The sequence below is a fragment of the Pelobates fuscus genome, chromosome 5 (assembly GCF_036172605.1).
Source record: "Pelobates fuscus isolate aPelFus1 chromosome 5, aPelFus1.pri, whole genome shotgun sequence".
In the NCBI taxonomy this organism is placed as follows: domain Eukaryota; kingdom Metazoa; phylum Chordata; class Amphibia; order Anura; family Pelobatidae; genus Pelobates; species Pelobates fuscus.
In genome coordinates, this window is record NC_086321.1 from 367006357 (window position 1) to 367022463 (window position 16107).

The 16107-nt window shown below is 43.8% G+C and overlaps 1 protein-coding gene across 1 annotated transcript in view; it reads left to right on the forward strand.

The window, feature by feature from the left end:
* Positions 1 to 16107, forward strand: part of LOC134611829 (myosin-16-like) — a 160914-nt gene that overhangs the window by 141199 nt on the left and 3608 nt on the right. The window contains exons 15-20 of the mRNA XM_063456083.1: positions 2221 to 2324; positions 3275 to 3467; positions 3620 to 3823; positions 6583 to 6708; positions 12842 to 13012; positions 14604 to 14804. Of these exons, the coding sequence (XP_063312153.1) occupies positions 2221 to 2324; positions 3275 to 3467; positions 3620 to 3823; positions 6583 to 6708; positions 12842 to 13012; positions 14604 to 14804 (999 nt within the window). The remainder of the gene's footprint in view (positions 1 to 2220; positions 2325 to 3274; positions 3468 to 3619; positions 3824 to 6582; positions 6709 to 12841; positions 13013 to 14603; positions 14805 to 16107) is intronic.

A 16107-nucleotide genomic window follows, 5' to 3' on the forward strand; every position in this document is an offset into this window, starting at 1 on the left:
TCCTTGAAATCTTACTGCAGGTGGGTGGACTGGCAACACCACCTTTTATCTTATCGACCATCACATTCCTGGTCTCTGTTTGATCTGATCAAAAAGAAGGAGTTTAATAATTTGATTTGAAAGTAATTTTATTAGCCTGAGAGCTCAGCACATTTCGTCAAGGAGATTAAGCTGCAAAACAGCTTAAATATTCACAATTTCAAAAACAAGGGATTTGATTATATAAAAGTTTTAATCCCCACACAGATTAATGTTATTTCGAAAAGACGTCATAAACCCAACGATTCATTAAAAATTCTCTTTTCATAAATCTTAGAGGATTTCTTGACTCAGCAGTTTTGCCGCCATGTCAGTACGTCTTATTTCTACCATTTCACTTTTCTATTAGTAGTTAATATTCCCTGCTACCCTCGTCTGTCTTCTTTTACCAGTAATAAATGTGTCTTGCGCTCCATTTCTAAATTAAAATGTTGTGTTTATGGTATGAGCTTGATGGGAAATAAATTGCTGCTGAATTGGTAGCAGAATCGCATGTAAACCTGTCTGTGTAAGCAAAAGACTTAATTCTGTGAAAAATTACTTAGCTCTATGGAAGATGCCTGTATAATGATTTACAGCGTACAAGCCGTTTTCCTGTATTTTTTATTTAAAGGAACAAGTCAACTTAAAAATGTTCCCCCCTGTGGCAATGTTTTCCTTTTTTTTTTCAACTCTGACACTACTTTTAGTTTCATAGTCAGTGTTACATTTAATACTGTATTAAATTGTATTATATATTATTATATATTAAACACGTAATAGTGAAAAATGGTAAGAAATCGCCAACATTGTGGTTTTTGTAAAACATACAATAATCAAATATATAGTTGCATCTTCCCTAAGACACCCATTCCTATTTCACAATGCATCCATCAATGCGTTTAATGGGACACTATATTGACTAGAACCACTACAGTTTAATGTAGTGGTTTTGGTGTCTGTAGCCTGTCCCTGCAGTCTTAGCACTGTTAAAGCTGCCTTTTGGGAGAAAAGGCAGTGTTTACATTGCTGTGAAAATACGCTTATTACTTATTTTTAGTAGTTATATTTTATGTAGCAGCTGTGAACACTCTATGGGTACTCCAAACAACCCACCAAACAAATAATGTAGCAAATATGCACCATATATTTAGGCGAAACACCCCTACCTAATATATAAAGTGCTTACATTGCTGCCTAGTAACACCTCGAGGTGCAGTCACTCAGACAGCCAGTAGAGTTGCTTCCTATTCCAGTGCTGCACAATGTGCATCACCTACGTTCAGTGTCTTCACGCTCTGAATGCTGACGATGAAAACTCCTCATAGTGATGCATTGATTCAATGCATCTGTATGAGGAGATGCTGATTGGCGTAGTGCATCATTTTGGAGCGCATGCGCAATAACCTTCCAAAGCTTTCCTATGGGAAAGCGTTGTATTGGCTGATGAGATTAAGATCTCAGCCATGGAGACGGGGACAGCTGCAGAACGTGCCCGGCGGGGGGGGGGCACGATTCAGCTTGCAGGAGTGGAGGTAGGTCCCCTTTTATAAAGCTTTGACCATTGAATGCGATTGAAATGTAAGAGAAGTGAATCTGTGAAGAAAAGGTGACTGCGGGGAGGTGCTTTTTGCTGTAGGCCCCTGGCGGGGCAGCCATCTTGATTACCAGGCCTCAACCCTCAGGTTCAGCTGTAGGCTGTATGTTTAGTCGATGTGGTCCCTGCAATACACCAATGGGGACCAGGATATTCCCCGCCGGTCCAAAGGGGGGTATCAGGGCCCCAAGCAAGCAGGATCCAAATAAGAGCCTGACCACAGGCCGCAGGAAAGCGAACGCTGCCATTACCACTATTCACAGGCAGAAAAACAGCGAATTACCTGCAGGGTACTCCCCAGGGTTATAAACGGGCTTTGTGCCAGAAATGGAGCAATTATTTCAGGTTTTATACTCAATAAGTTGCTTCTTCTAAGGAGCTTCAGTACCATGCAACAGTCTTGGTTGGCTGTCAGGCCAAACCCCTCTACCTGGTCTTCTAAATATATTTACCCACCTGTGTTTTTTATGCATTTAGAACTCCTAAACACATGTATGGAAAAGGGTCGTAGAATAAACTCAGAGGACCTATCCAGTAAATGTCTTGTATATTTGTCGAATATTGGCATATTTCTACTCATTCTGTTGACTTTGCTCTTCTCTCAGGCTGAAGAGAATAAAGTATTGAGATTGCAGCTGGAAATAACTCATTTGAAGGCAGATATTGACAGGAGAGTTCAGGAGAAGGAGGAGGAGATCGAGTCAACCAGGTATTATCGTGATTTTAAGCATTTGCAAGTTTGTATCCCATAAAAATTTGTATCTCCATTCTTTTGTTACGTTGCAGCCGTTTTATATAGAGCCAACATATTCTGCACTGTATCTAATCAATAGATAAAACAAGATGACCAACTAATTCTATCAAAACACATTAGACATATGGGACGTTTAGGTGAAAAATGTCTTGCCCCAAAAGCTCACACTCTAACTTGGTGTAAATCAATTCTTTCTCTCAATACGAAATGAGTTACATAGTCATAGTCACATAGTGCTCCCCCAGTCTCACATCTGATGTCCTATCCTCTCATAAAGAAAATCATCAAAAAGGACAATTTGGTAGTCCAAGTTAAATTAGGGGAGTTATACTGTATATATGTTTATTTTATAAGCAAAGGCAAAACTCCTTAATGACCAAAGACATACCATGGATTTGCTGGGTTGTTGTTGCTTTTTCCCTTCGAAAGTTTATTGAAATAGGGAGTCTGCTCCAAAAATATAGCGTTTCACAAAGATCTGCTACATGGGTATGATCATAAAGTTATTTTGTTTCATGTCGCATCCCATTTTCTTTTAATTTAATATTCTTGTATGTTGATCTCTCTTGGCATGTACAACATTCTTCGATATGGTGCCACAGGCGGGCAGTGGTCGTTTCTCTGGAAGGACATGTGTTCAGTTTGTGCATTTTTCCTGAAATGTCCTTCAGCTTAATTATGGTGAATGTTAAAGCTGGTTTAATAAGTCAGGGTTTCTACCAAGTCAATGGTTGATGCTTCTCCTGGATTGAAAAAGTTTTTTTCTGACCTTTTAAAACCAATCCCGTAATGTACTAATTTACTTTGTAGTTGAAATCTTTCGTATGAGACGGCATTCATTTTGAATTTTTTTTTTTTTTAAATGAATTACACTGTAATTATATCTCCCGCTATAATTTTTTTAGGAAGAGTCAGCAACGCTTTGTGGAGTCCCTGCAGGCCAGTTTGGATACTGAGGTGAAAGGTCGAGCAGAAGCCAGTAGAGTCAGGAAGAAGCTGGAAGGCGATGTTAACGAGCTGGAGATACAGCTAGAAAATGCCAATAAAAACAACAGCGATTTAATGAAACTTGTTAAAAAACAGCAACTACAGCTGAAGGTAAAGTACGCAAGCTAAGTATCTACTAATCCATTCTATATATAATTATCTTTTCATAGTGGCTTGTGGGCATGGCAGTGGGGGCGGTGTTTGGATTATTAGAGTGTTAAAAGAGTTTCATCTTATAAGTGTGTTTTTTTTGCAATCGCTAGGACTTGCAGACGCAGGTGGAGGAAGAATCCCGGCAGCATGATGAAGTTAGAGAACAATGCTGTGTTCTGGAGAGAAGGAACAGCATGTTTGCGTCTGAGCTTGATGAAATTCGGAACGTGGTGGAACTCTCTGATCGCTCCCGCAAGGCTTTGGAACAAGAGATGATGGAGCTCACGGAGAAATACAGTGACTTAAATAATCAGGTAACAACTACGACTGGACATTCCATGTATGTATGGGCACAATATGAGTAACAGTGTAAATGCCAAAGGGTTGGTGATAGTACAGTATCTTGGACATCCAGATAAGATCCAAGGTGAAAATTAAGTATTGTAAAGTAACTGTTGATGGAAGACGCCCAATGTCATACCACTTCGGAGTGATCATGGGATCAGCCTATCCAAGTAGTCTCTGTGCTCCTTGCTGTATTGAGAAGCTCATGGCAGCCATGTTGTTGTGTGTTAGTCACTGTCCACCTAACCATCAGTTGTCTTAGTGCAGTGATGGTGAACCTATGGCACGCGTGCCACAGGTGGCACGCCGGGCCCTCTCTGTGGGCACGCGGCCATAGGTTCACCATCAATGCAGAGTAGGCACCTACTCTGCTTCCGGGTCGGGAGGCAGGGGGAGGGATCTGTGATGCAGCTTCCCTGTCCTCCCGTGCGATGCTGTGTGGAGCGTTGCCGAACGTTACCATGGCAACGCTCCACACAGCATCGCGCGGGACGACAGGGGAGCTGATTCACAGATCCCTCCCCCTGCAGTGCTTACCACCACCGGACCACCAGGGATGGCTGTGCAGCCCCCTCCCCCCTACTTCATTAAAGGTAAGAAGGAGGGAGGGGGGGGGGATACTGACACACAGCACCGCACCCCTACCCCCCCAGCAGTACCCCTACACCCCCAAGCACCCCTATCCCCCCAGCAGTACCCCTACTCCCCCACAGCAGTACCCCTACTCCCCCACAGCAGTACCCCTACTCCCCCACAGCAGTACCCCTACCACCCCCAGCAGTACCCCTACCACCCCCAGCAGTACCCCTTCCCCCCCACAGCAGTACCCCTACTCCCCCACAGCAGTACCCCTACCACCCCCAGCAGTACCCATTCCCCCCCACAGCAGTACCCCTACCACCCACAGCAGTACCCCTACTCCCCCACAGCAGTACCCCTACTCCCCCACAGCAGTACCCCTACTCCCCCACAGCAGTACCCCTACCACCCCCAGCAGTACCCCTTCCCCCCACAGCAGTACCCCTACTCCCCCACAGCAGTACCCCTACCACCCCCAGCAGTACCCCTACCACCCCCAGCAGTACCCCTTCCCCCCCACAGCAGTACCCCTTCCCCCCCCAGCAGTACCCCTTCCCCCCCCACAGCAGTACCCCTTCCCCCCACAGCAGTACCCCTTCCCCCCCCAGCATGACCCCTTCCACCCCACAGCAGTACCCCTTCCCCCCCACAGCAGTACCCCTTCCCCCCCACAGCAGTACCCCTTCCCCCCCCACAGCAGTACCCCTTCCCCCCAACAGCAGTACCCCTTCCCCCCACAGCAGTACCCGTACCCCCCACAACAGTACCCCTACCCCCCAGCACCCCTATCCCCCCAGCACCCCTATCCCCCCAGCAGTACCCTTATCCCCCCAGCACCCCTATCCCCCCAGCAGTACCCCTACCCCCGCCAGTACCCCTACCCCCGCCAGCACCACCCCTACCCCCCCAGCAGTACCCCTACCCCCCCAGCAGTACCCCTACCCCCCCAGCAGTACCCTTACCCCCCCCAGCACCCCTACCCCCCCACAGCACCCTTACCCCCGCCCAGCACCCCTATTCCCCACACAGCACCCCTCTCACACACACATTACCCCTCATACACACACACACACATACAGCACCCCTCTCACACACACACACACACACAGCACCCCACCCACACACACACACAGCACCCCCCCCCACACGCAGCACCCCCCACACACACACACAGCACCCCCCCACACACACACAGCACCCCCCCGACACACACACAGCACCCCCCCACACACTTACACAGCACCCCCACACACTTACACAGCACCCCCCCCACACACACACACACACAGCACCCCTCATACATACACACACACACAACACCCCCACACACACAGCACCCCCACACACTTACACAGCACCCCCCCCCCCCCACACACACACACACAGCACCCCTCATACATACACACACACAACACCCCCACACACACAGCACCCCCACACACACACACAACACCCCCACACACACACGCAATTGCCGTGTTGGCACTTTAAGGAAAAATAAGTTGGCATGTATTGCGGTTTGGGCACTCGGGCTCACAAAGGTTCGCCATCACTGTCTTAGTGGTTCTATAACCAAATGCAGATTGCAGATCATCCGTCCGATGAAATAAGAAAAATCCTCTGAATACCAGAACAAGGAGACACGTGTTGTGTTATATTGATTTGAAAGCTGCTTTCACAGCATACATGAACTGCAATGGGCATATGCGATATATAGATATATCTTTATTGGCCATGCCAGGAACATGTCTTAAAAACCTTACAGTAAAATGTGTATATTTGATCTAGCTAGATCTGTGGTCTGGTTATCTCAGCCATCGATCCATATTGTGATGATGTTGTTTGCTATTATTTGTTTGAGAACCATTCCCACAATAAATATATATAAAAACTAAAATGGTTTTCATTGCCCCTTCAAAATGGACCGGTTGTGAAGGGAACCATGCTCAGATTCTCTTACATGCACTTTTTACGATGTTCCAAGTAACTAGAACGAGATATTTTTCTTGATGAGCAATTGATTTTGTTTTGCGTTTTTTTTTTTAATAAAAATTAAATGAACCAAGCTTTTAGCCAAGCCCAGTCTGTGTGTGATGTTTAATTGGGATGATACATGTATTACGAATAAAGCCTATCTCCCTTTCTGCAGTTCCAGTCTGTCTGTGCTGTAAAAAAGAAGCTTGAAGCAGACTTACAGCAGGTTAACACTGATAACGAGGACTTCTTAAATGAGTTTCGGAGTTCTGAAGAAAGGGTCAAGAAGGCCATGGCTGAAGTAAGTTACTGAAAGTTAGTATTGGAATTACACTGAATGATCCGAATCTCCCAGCACACTCCACTCCCAGCTTTGTGCTGTGGATTTGATTGACTGGCTGCACACTTTATCCTCTGGTAGATAGTATGTAACTGTACCTGGGGGCAGATCGATGAGCTGTGACCACTAGGAGGCAGTGTGGAACTATAATTCAACAGAGTTGACAAGGGAGCACTGCCACGTGTTTTCATGTGATTTTTTTAACTAACCCAGCCCTTTAGCTAAGGACTTTTACTAATCTTTCACACTTACCATGTCTCTGCAGAGACATTTTCTTTCACACATTTTTAATTGCAATATCCAGGAGTGTGGCTACTTTAAGTGGATGAATCTGACTTCTAGAATATCAATCATGCAGAGCCACATCAGAAAGAGAATATTATTTGGTCTGTCTATTGCAGTATCACCGAATGCACCAAATATATTTAATGGTACTTCCCCAGGACACCACTAGGGGGAAGTGTAACACCAACATTGCAAATGGCATGCATCTGTTTGCTGGCCTAAAACCTTAAAAAAACTAAACAAAAATACCCTCTAGAATTGTTTGAACTACACCCACCAAGCCACAAGCTATGTGGACATTTAATCCATTTTTGTTTGTTTGTTACGATGCACTTTTCACACACGTTGTAAAAGCTGGGCAACAGCATTTCAGCCGTGATAATTAGTGCCCTTTTTGGAAAATGTTTTGTGCACTACAGTAACTTCTGCCCTGCAGTATATGTCATTTATAGCACCCCAATTACAGTAAACATGTTTGTTTTTTCTTGCTCTATAGAAAAATCTTTTAAAGTGTGGCCTGAAAATTGTACGTTTTCATTGCCTACAAACGGAGTCAAATATTTTATTACTAAAACAAATCACCACGTAATGACACTAGGTTACACTGTTCTGCCACCACATTCTAGACCCATAATTCATTCATTATTCATGCATGCCAATTGTCCTGGATCTGTGGACATAGTTGTGATTTGAGACCCCTGTCCATCCTTTGTTATTTCTCAGGTGACCTAAATTTTGGAGGTTCCTGGGGAATTTCTCAAAGCTTAGCACTTGCATTGTATTGAGAGCAACATCAGCGCCTGCCTAGCATTTGTACATAAAGTGTATAAGCTCAACATACGTGCTCCAAACCAACCAAGAATACATCTTGATATCCGCGAGACATCTCAGACGTTTCCCCAGTAATGAAGCATGTTACGTCAGCCATGGCCCTTGCTGTCCTGCACGTGGGTGGGCTAAAACTGTTAGGCATACCTTCTACCAAAGCACGGAATGTCATGCTTGTTCAGATTCCGTTGCTCTGTGTGGCCCTACTGTTGTTAATTCATTAGATCATTCCTATTTTGGCATGTGATCCTTAAAGAACAGATTGTTATGATGGCATCATTTGTCCTTAATGGATTTTGACATTTGTTTTGCAGTCTATAGCTGCATGAAATTCTATCAAACACTGATATCATATCTCCCTCTAGTGGTGGCCTCAGGAAGTATTGTGATAGGCACAGAGGGCTTGCTCTGCTTGTGCACTATATAAATCCGTAGGTACATCAGAAAGAGAATATTATTTGGTCTATCAGGATATCCGTTCCATTCATCGTTATAGTGTCATTACGGTACATGGGGTTTATTATCTAAACTGTAAACTGTAGTAAATTAAAAAATATTTACCAAAATGTGGTCCAAAGTAACTGCTTTGGAAAGGTTCCACATTACCGCCAGAGTCTCAGCTTGGGTATTCGTGCCTAAGTTTTGCAATGTGATTTTCATGGAGTGCAATTCAGACACACAAGAAGGTTTTCCTCTTAGGTAGGGGAGCTGAGCATGTGCTCTTACTGTGTAACATAACACGGCATCACTGCAGCTGTACGGGCCGTAACTGCATTTGTAAGAGCTTTGCAGATTTAGGTTTGTTTTTGTATATATATGTGTGTGTGTATGTGTGTGTATATATATATATATATATATATATATATATATATATATGTAGAGATTGTAGCCGTATTAGTCCAGTGATGTAGGTGTAAAAAACAGATAAAATTCGTATCCTGTAAAACCTTTTTTATTGGACTAACAGAATTTTACCTACCTTTCTCACGTCTAAATTTATGAGCAAGACGACACATAGAATTCAAAGTTCAGAAGAAGTTTGCTGATCGCCATAGGGGTGCGGCCCCTTCCTATGTTCCGGGTGATAGGGTATGGTTGTCCTCTAGGAACCTCCGCCTCAAGGTTCCCTCGATGAAGTTCGCTCCCAGGTTCCTTGGTCCCTACAAGGTGTTACGTAGGGTTAACCCCGTTTCCTACTCCCTGGACTTGCCCTCTTCCATGCGCATTCCGAACACCTTTCACGTTTCGCTTTTGAAGCCCTTGCTTTGCAACCGGTTCTCTCGTCCCCTCGGGCGGCCTGTTTCCCCTCGCGCTGTCCCCAGTGATGTGTACGAAGTGGCTGCCCTTCTCGACTCTCGTGTTTCTAGGGGTCGGCTGCAATATCTGGTGGATTGGAAGGGGTACGGCCCTGAGGAGCGATCTTGGGTTTCGTGCTCTGATCTGCACGCTCCCTCTTTGGTCCGCTCCTTTCATGCCCGGTTTCCTTTGAAGCCTTCTGCTTCCCGCCCTCTGGGCAGTCTTCGAGGGGGGGGTAATGTCAGGATCCCGCGGGCGGCTGCAAGGGGAGGCTGCAGTCCGATCACGGCACTCACCCTCCAGCCGTCCGCGGTCCCCTTCTCCACGTGGGTTCGGCGAGCGGCATCCCTCCAGCCTCGGATGCCGCCCGCGTCTTCCTCCACGCCCCCCAGCGGCAGCATGCATGACGCTGCACGCTGGAAGACTGTCCAAGATATGTCACGCCGGGGTCAGTCACCTGACCCGGCATTAAAGGCACAGTGCCTCAATCACAGTGGGAGGTTTAGATATCTCCCACGTGTGATTGTTAATTCTGATTGGAAATTATCCAATCAGAATTAACCTGATGGTTTAAATACTTACCTTTCCTGTCTCTCCCTGCCCTGTTGTGGTCTTTGCTTGCTAGTATTGCTACTGAACTTGTGTTTCTGGTTACGTACTCTCTGGCTTGTTATACTGACTTTGTGACTTTCTCCTACCCTTTGACCTCGGCTTGTTTCTCGTTATTCTGTTTTCTGGTTCCCCTTACTCGGCTTGTCTCCTGACTATTCTGTGTGTGCTTAGCCCGGCCACTCTAAGGTCCGGTACTGCACACTTTCTGTGTGTGTGTCTGTGTGTGTGTTAGCGTGTTGGGTTCCCCGAATCGTGACAGTATTATCTCTGTGTCACTATATCAGTTGATTTTACTTCTAGATTAATGCTTATCTTTTGCATTTCAGGTTCTTGATGTTTTTCATCCAGCATTAGTAATATACATTTAAATGCCAAGTTAACCACCTTGGCAGCAAAGAAATAATAAACACATAAAAAAAAGCATACAGGGATTCTCTCAACCAATCCTGACACAGTACCCATTGGTTGGATACCCTCTCAATGAAACTGGCAAGGAGGCCAAGGGTCTTTTTTTTTGGAGGGGGGGGGGTAGTTTTATTAAGGAGTTCTTAGGGAAGTTGGTGGGGGCCTTCACAGTTCTAGATAAGTCCTCTGTGCAGAGTGTGTTTCACAACCAGGTCTCTAACAGGGCCAGCAGACCAGTTGCAGCTCCACAGGCTCAAGTCGTTCGGGCCGAGGTTCCTTTTCTCATCGCAATGCCTGCCAGCATAATTGGCTTGTGTCGCCTCTCTTCCTGACAAGAGGTCAACCATGGAGATCTAGACACACCAAGGGAGATTTCGGTCCACTCTTGCCTATCAGACTTAAATTGTTTCCATGCGTGAAAAGACATAAGCTGTCTGCGGCTGTTTTTGGGTTCTCGACACAGTTAAAGGGTACAGAACTGGTTTGCATGCTTGTTCGGTTTCATCTTGTCCCTCCCATATGTGCATTTTTCTTCCTGACTTTTTTCTTTGGATGTGTTTTATTCACCGGTGGTGTGAGTACACTATTGGTGTGGAGTGGTAAGATTAGTATGGCTTTGTTGTTTGTAATGTTTGTTAGCCAACAACTTCATGCAGACGAAACAATAAGGTTGAGTTTGAATTTTCTTTGATCTAATTATTGGGCTCCTGTGAGTTTTACTGTCTTTGTAGTATGATTTAACAGAAGCTATATTTGGTCTTCAGTTTATGTTCTCTGTTTTTCCTTCAGAAACTTTGGTGGTTGTTTGCAGTTTACGGGGATCAGGTTACTGGACCTCCGTGTTCTTGTTCGACAGGAGTGACAGTTTCTGCATGTCTATTTTGTTACTTTGGTCGCTGTCAAAGAAAGAGGAAGTACTGTGGGGTGGAGCTTAGTGTTATACAGAGTACTGTGTCAGGATTGGTTGAGGCTATCCCTGTATAATTTTATCTCTATGTGTGTATCATGTCTTTGCTGCTATTGTGGTTCAGTAAAGAAAGGATTAAGCCAACGGTTCCCAAACTGTGTGCCACGGCGCCCCAAGCACACACGGGTGCCGTGGAATGTTCCCCTGGTGCTATGATTATAGCACCGGTGAAACATTCCTGATGAGCAGGGGCCCGGTTAAGTGCCGCAGTCCTTTAAGACCGCGACCGGGCCCCTGTAACGTCGGCCGACTGGGAGGAAGTGACAGCCTGTCATTTCCTCTCAGCATCATGCAGGGAGACAGTGCGGGAGGGAGAGGAGGCAGCCGTAGCATGAGGGGAGAGGAGCATGAAGACCTCCAGACCTCTCACTCACACCAGCCAGCAGCAGGCCTCCAAGCCACACTCCTGGACACACAAGGTAAGATAACAGGAGGGTGGCTAGAGATATAAAAAAATATATAACGTATGTATGAGTGTGTTTGTTTGTGTGTGTGTGTGTGTGTGTGTGTGTATATATATATATATATATATATATATATATATATATATATATATATATATATATATATATATACACACACAAAAAATGAAGACAGGAGCACTCTCTTGGATTTTCCAAAGTGTATTTCAAAAAATCACCACCTCTACATGATCAACGTTTCGGCCCTTCAGGGTCTTTATCAAGAAGGGTCGAAACGTTTATGTAGAGGTGGTGATTTTTTTGAAATACACTTTGGAAAATCCAAGAGAGTGCTCCTGTCTTCATTTTTTGGTTATATTATTGCTGAGAAGCACCCGGGTACAAGTGGCTGGTATATATATTTGGTTTTAGGTTGAGTGCCAGAGTTTGGATATTTTATTTATATATATATATATATATATATATATATATATATATATATATATGTCAGTCTGCTTCTGTGTCACTGTGTGTCAGGATATGCATCTGTGTATGTGCATCAATGTTTTATTGGTGTGTGCATGTATCAGTTTGTGTGTGTCAGGGTGTATGCGTGTGTTAAGGTGTGTGTGTGTACGTGTCGGTGTCTATATGAATTTATGTGTATGTATATCTGTGTAAGTATGTATGTGGTAGTGTATGTGTATGCATCCAAGCTATCATACACCAGCACAGCATACAAACACACCCGTGCATTCAAACTCCAAAAGGATATACAAACACACCCCTTCACTCAAACAAAAATACTTCACACAAATGTACACCCGCATTTAAAAGTGAACATAACATTCAAACACACCCCTGCAATCAAACGGAAACATTACATACAAACACACCCCTGTATTAAAACACTAAAACTGTATTCAAGCACCTCGTCAAACACCAACACTGTACATTACACTATAGCGCCAGTAAATGCCGCAGCGCTGTACAGATATACAGCCGAGAAATTTTTAATTGGGGTGCCTTGGAAAAATACTGAAATATTAAGGGCACCTTGAACCTAAAAAGTTTGGGAACCACTGGATTAAGCAATGCTTGCCTCTGTGTCTTACATAAAATCATGACTTTCCATCATGAATCAGTAAAATCATGCCATTTTCTCTTTGTTCGTGAGATGAAGGGGTTTGCTGCACCCTAGTGTTTCATTAAAAACACGACATCTGTCGATGTACACAGGTGTCTTGAAATCATTTGAAAGTCATCTTTCAGAAACAGAGGTTGATTCTTTGTTGTTCAGACATCAAGACTCTCAGAAGAATTACAGCACGAACAGGATCAGACGCACCACTTACAGAAAGTGAAAAGGGGTCTGGAGAATCAGATCAGAGACCTTAATGCCAAGATTGAAGAAGCGGAGCAGATTATGCTAAAAGATGGCAAAAAGAATGTTCACAAACTAGAATGCCAGGTAGGTACACTTCGGTTTAAAAAACACTTCGGTTTAATGTGCCAGAATTCTAAACAGACAATGGTTTGATCTTATTTTTGGTCTAGTATAAGGTCAATAAATTAAGATTAAACAGACAGACCTATCACTGGAGTCCCGGGGACATACAGTAGAATATGGTTTAGATGATAAACATGTTACTGGATGGATGGGTACTTACAGATTGATGGTGTTTAGTAGATAACCTACTGGAGGGCTGGGTACACACAGTGTTGTAGGGTCTAGGAGGAGGGGATAGGGTCTAGGGGTTAGACAGACCTGTTACTGGAGAGCTCTGTAAGGTATAGTGTAAAAGAGTTTTATAGTTAGAAATGGATGTATTGGTATTTATATACAGTGTGATACAGTTTAAGTTAGACATGTTATTGAAGGTCTCGATAGGTAGTGTGTGATAGGTTATAGCAGTTATACAAGCATGTTTTTGGAGGGCTTGGTATGTAGATAGTATGCGATGGAGTGTAGCAATTAGACAGACATGTTATTAGAGGGCTTGGTAGGTAGATAGTATGTGATGTGATAATTAGACATGTTATTGAAAGGGTATGTAGGTAGTGTGTGATGGGGTATAGCAGTTATACAAGCATCTTTTTTGAGGGCTTGGTAGGTAGATAGTGTGTGACGAGGTCTAGCAGTTAGACATGTTATTAGTCGGTTTGGTAGGTTGTGTGTGATGAGAGAGAGTTTTTATTTTATTTTTTTCTTAGATGAAAAAGAGAGATAACAATAAATGTTAGAGACCTTTACGACCAGCATTTTTATAAAGCCCTGGCCAAAAGCATGTTAAGCCCGATGATATAATCATAGGGAACCAAATATATCATATAAATCAGAAATCCTTTATTTATACGCATGTAAAACTGTAATATTACATATTTTACAAAGACACTGTTCTTGTGTTTTTTCTAATCTCTGCTAACCAGCTGCAACGGTTCAGGTAAGGAGACCTTACTAATGTAATTTAACAGGTTTTCTTAAAACATAAACCTATAGTATTAATTTACAATCTTGCAAAATAATGTGCGTTAAAAAGGCAGCCCAGAGTACTCAATGTTTGTATATATCCCAGTTTGTGTAATAAGCACACAGCTTATATTTTCTTATAAGTAGATATACCCCAATGGAAACACACATGCCATTTGATGTATATCTAAAAACAGCTTGGACCCAGTCACTAGACAGTGACAGTCACTAGAGGTGGAGTTAACCCCATTAAAGGTAATTATTGCAGTTTATTAAAAAGGGACATGGGACACTGCACCTATACCACTTCAATTTGTTAAAGTGGTCAGGGTGCCTATAGTGTCCATTTAACGCACACAAATTGGACACTTTTAAAAGCAGAATGTATGCAAATATATCTGAAATGAATGATGGGTACCCAAAACACATATGAACACATTATCACGTTTACACACTGCATCCACACAGAATAAAAGATTATTTCATTCTGTTCTTTCATTTGAGCATAATTTATATTACAGAATATACACAAAGTTTAAACACCTGCGATTTCGACTCACTAACTGTGAACTCCCTGCTCTGTTTGTTACAGGTTAAGGAGCTCGAGTTGGAGCTGGATTCGGAGCAGAAGAAACACGCTGACACTACAAAGGCCTTGAAGAAGAACGAGCGACGCCTGAAGGAACTGGTCTTCCAGGCTGAGGAAGATCAGAAAAACCAACAGCGGATGCAGGAGCTCATTGAACGACTTCAAAGCAAACTAAGGACGTATAAGAGAATGGTGGAGGAGGCAGTATGTACACCGCTACTTAACTTATGACGTGTCCAGACCTAAACCTACCTCAAAGGGTTTGTCTGGCTACCCACATGCCTGTTTTTACTAGAAATACCCAGCTTTAGAGGGTGGTTTGCGGGTTAAAAGGATTTTCAGCTTGATGCAGTGTTTTAGGGTTTAACTGCATGTCCTCTGCAAACTTATCTTATAGAAGTGAGGTTTCCTTTGAAGTCAGTACTTTATAAATTCACTTTGTAACACATCTCTAGTTATCCATTAGCCTGGGACTTTCCTGGCCCACTCCCATTGAAATGTAGTTCACAGAGAAGCATTGTTGGTGTGTTTATATCATTCTATGAGAAGCATCTAATTGGACACAAGTCCTCAGTAATAATGACCTCACAGGAGGCGGATTGAAACTGTAGTATGGAGACTCTTCCTAAACTATAAAAAAAAAAATGAGTTTTTCGGATTTTAAAACTTTCGGTGCTGAAACGGGGGGTGCAATAAAAAGTTTGAGGCATAGTTTCTCAACCCGTGGCACCCATACCAGTAACAAAGGCAGGTGGTACGCCAAGAGTTGGCAAGCTGGCCACACTAGCACCACCTACATGGTGGCCAGCAGAGGGAGAATGGAGGCAGCCCTAACCTTCACGATTTCCCAGCACTGCTCCCTCAAGTGTTCTGCGGTGATGTCAGGAGCCAAGTCATGATGTCACTTTGGCCCCAGCATCACTAAACAGCGAACGAGGGAGCAGTGCTGAAGGAGCACAAAGATAACACCAGTGAGTGTGAGTGTGCTGTAGCAAGTGTGTCGGTATCCTTTGTATTTAGCTGTGTGCGTGTGTCAGTATCCTCTGTGTGTAAATATGTGAGTCAGTGTCTTTTGTGTGTAACTGTGTGTCAGTGTGCTCTGTGTGTAAATGTGTGCCTCTCAATTTCCTCTGTGTGTGTGAGCGTGTCAGTGTCCTTGGTGCAAATGTGTGTCAGTGTCCTCTGTGTGTAAATGTCTGTGTCAGTGTGCTCTGTGTGTGTCAGTGTGCTCTGTCACACACACATATATATGTGTGTTCCTTAAAGGGATTTTATAGCTACAATGCTTTCCTAAAGGGATTTTACTGACACTAGAGCATGAGGACATCAAGCGTTATTTAGGCGACCAAAGTCGCATGACCACCAGGAAGTACCTCTAGTGATTGTTTGCCGCTAGAGGCTGTCTCAGTCCTGCAATGTAATCACTGCAGTTTCTCGAAAACTGCAACGATTTACATTGAAGGACTAAGGGGGACAGGAACACTACACCCAGACCACTTCAATGAGA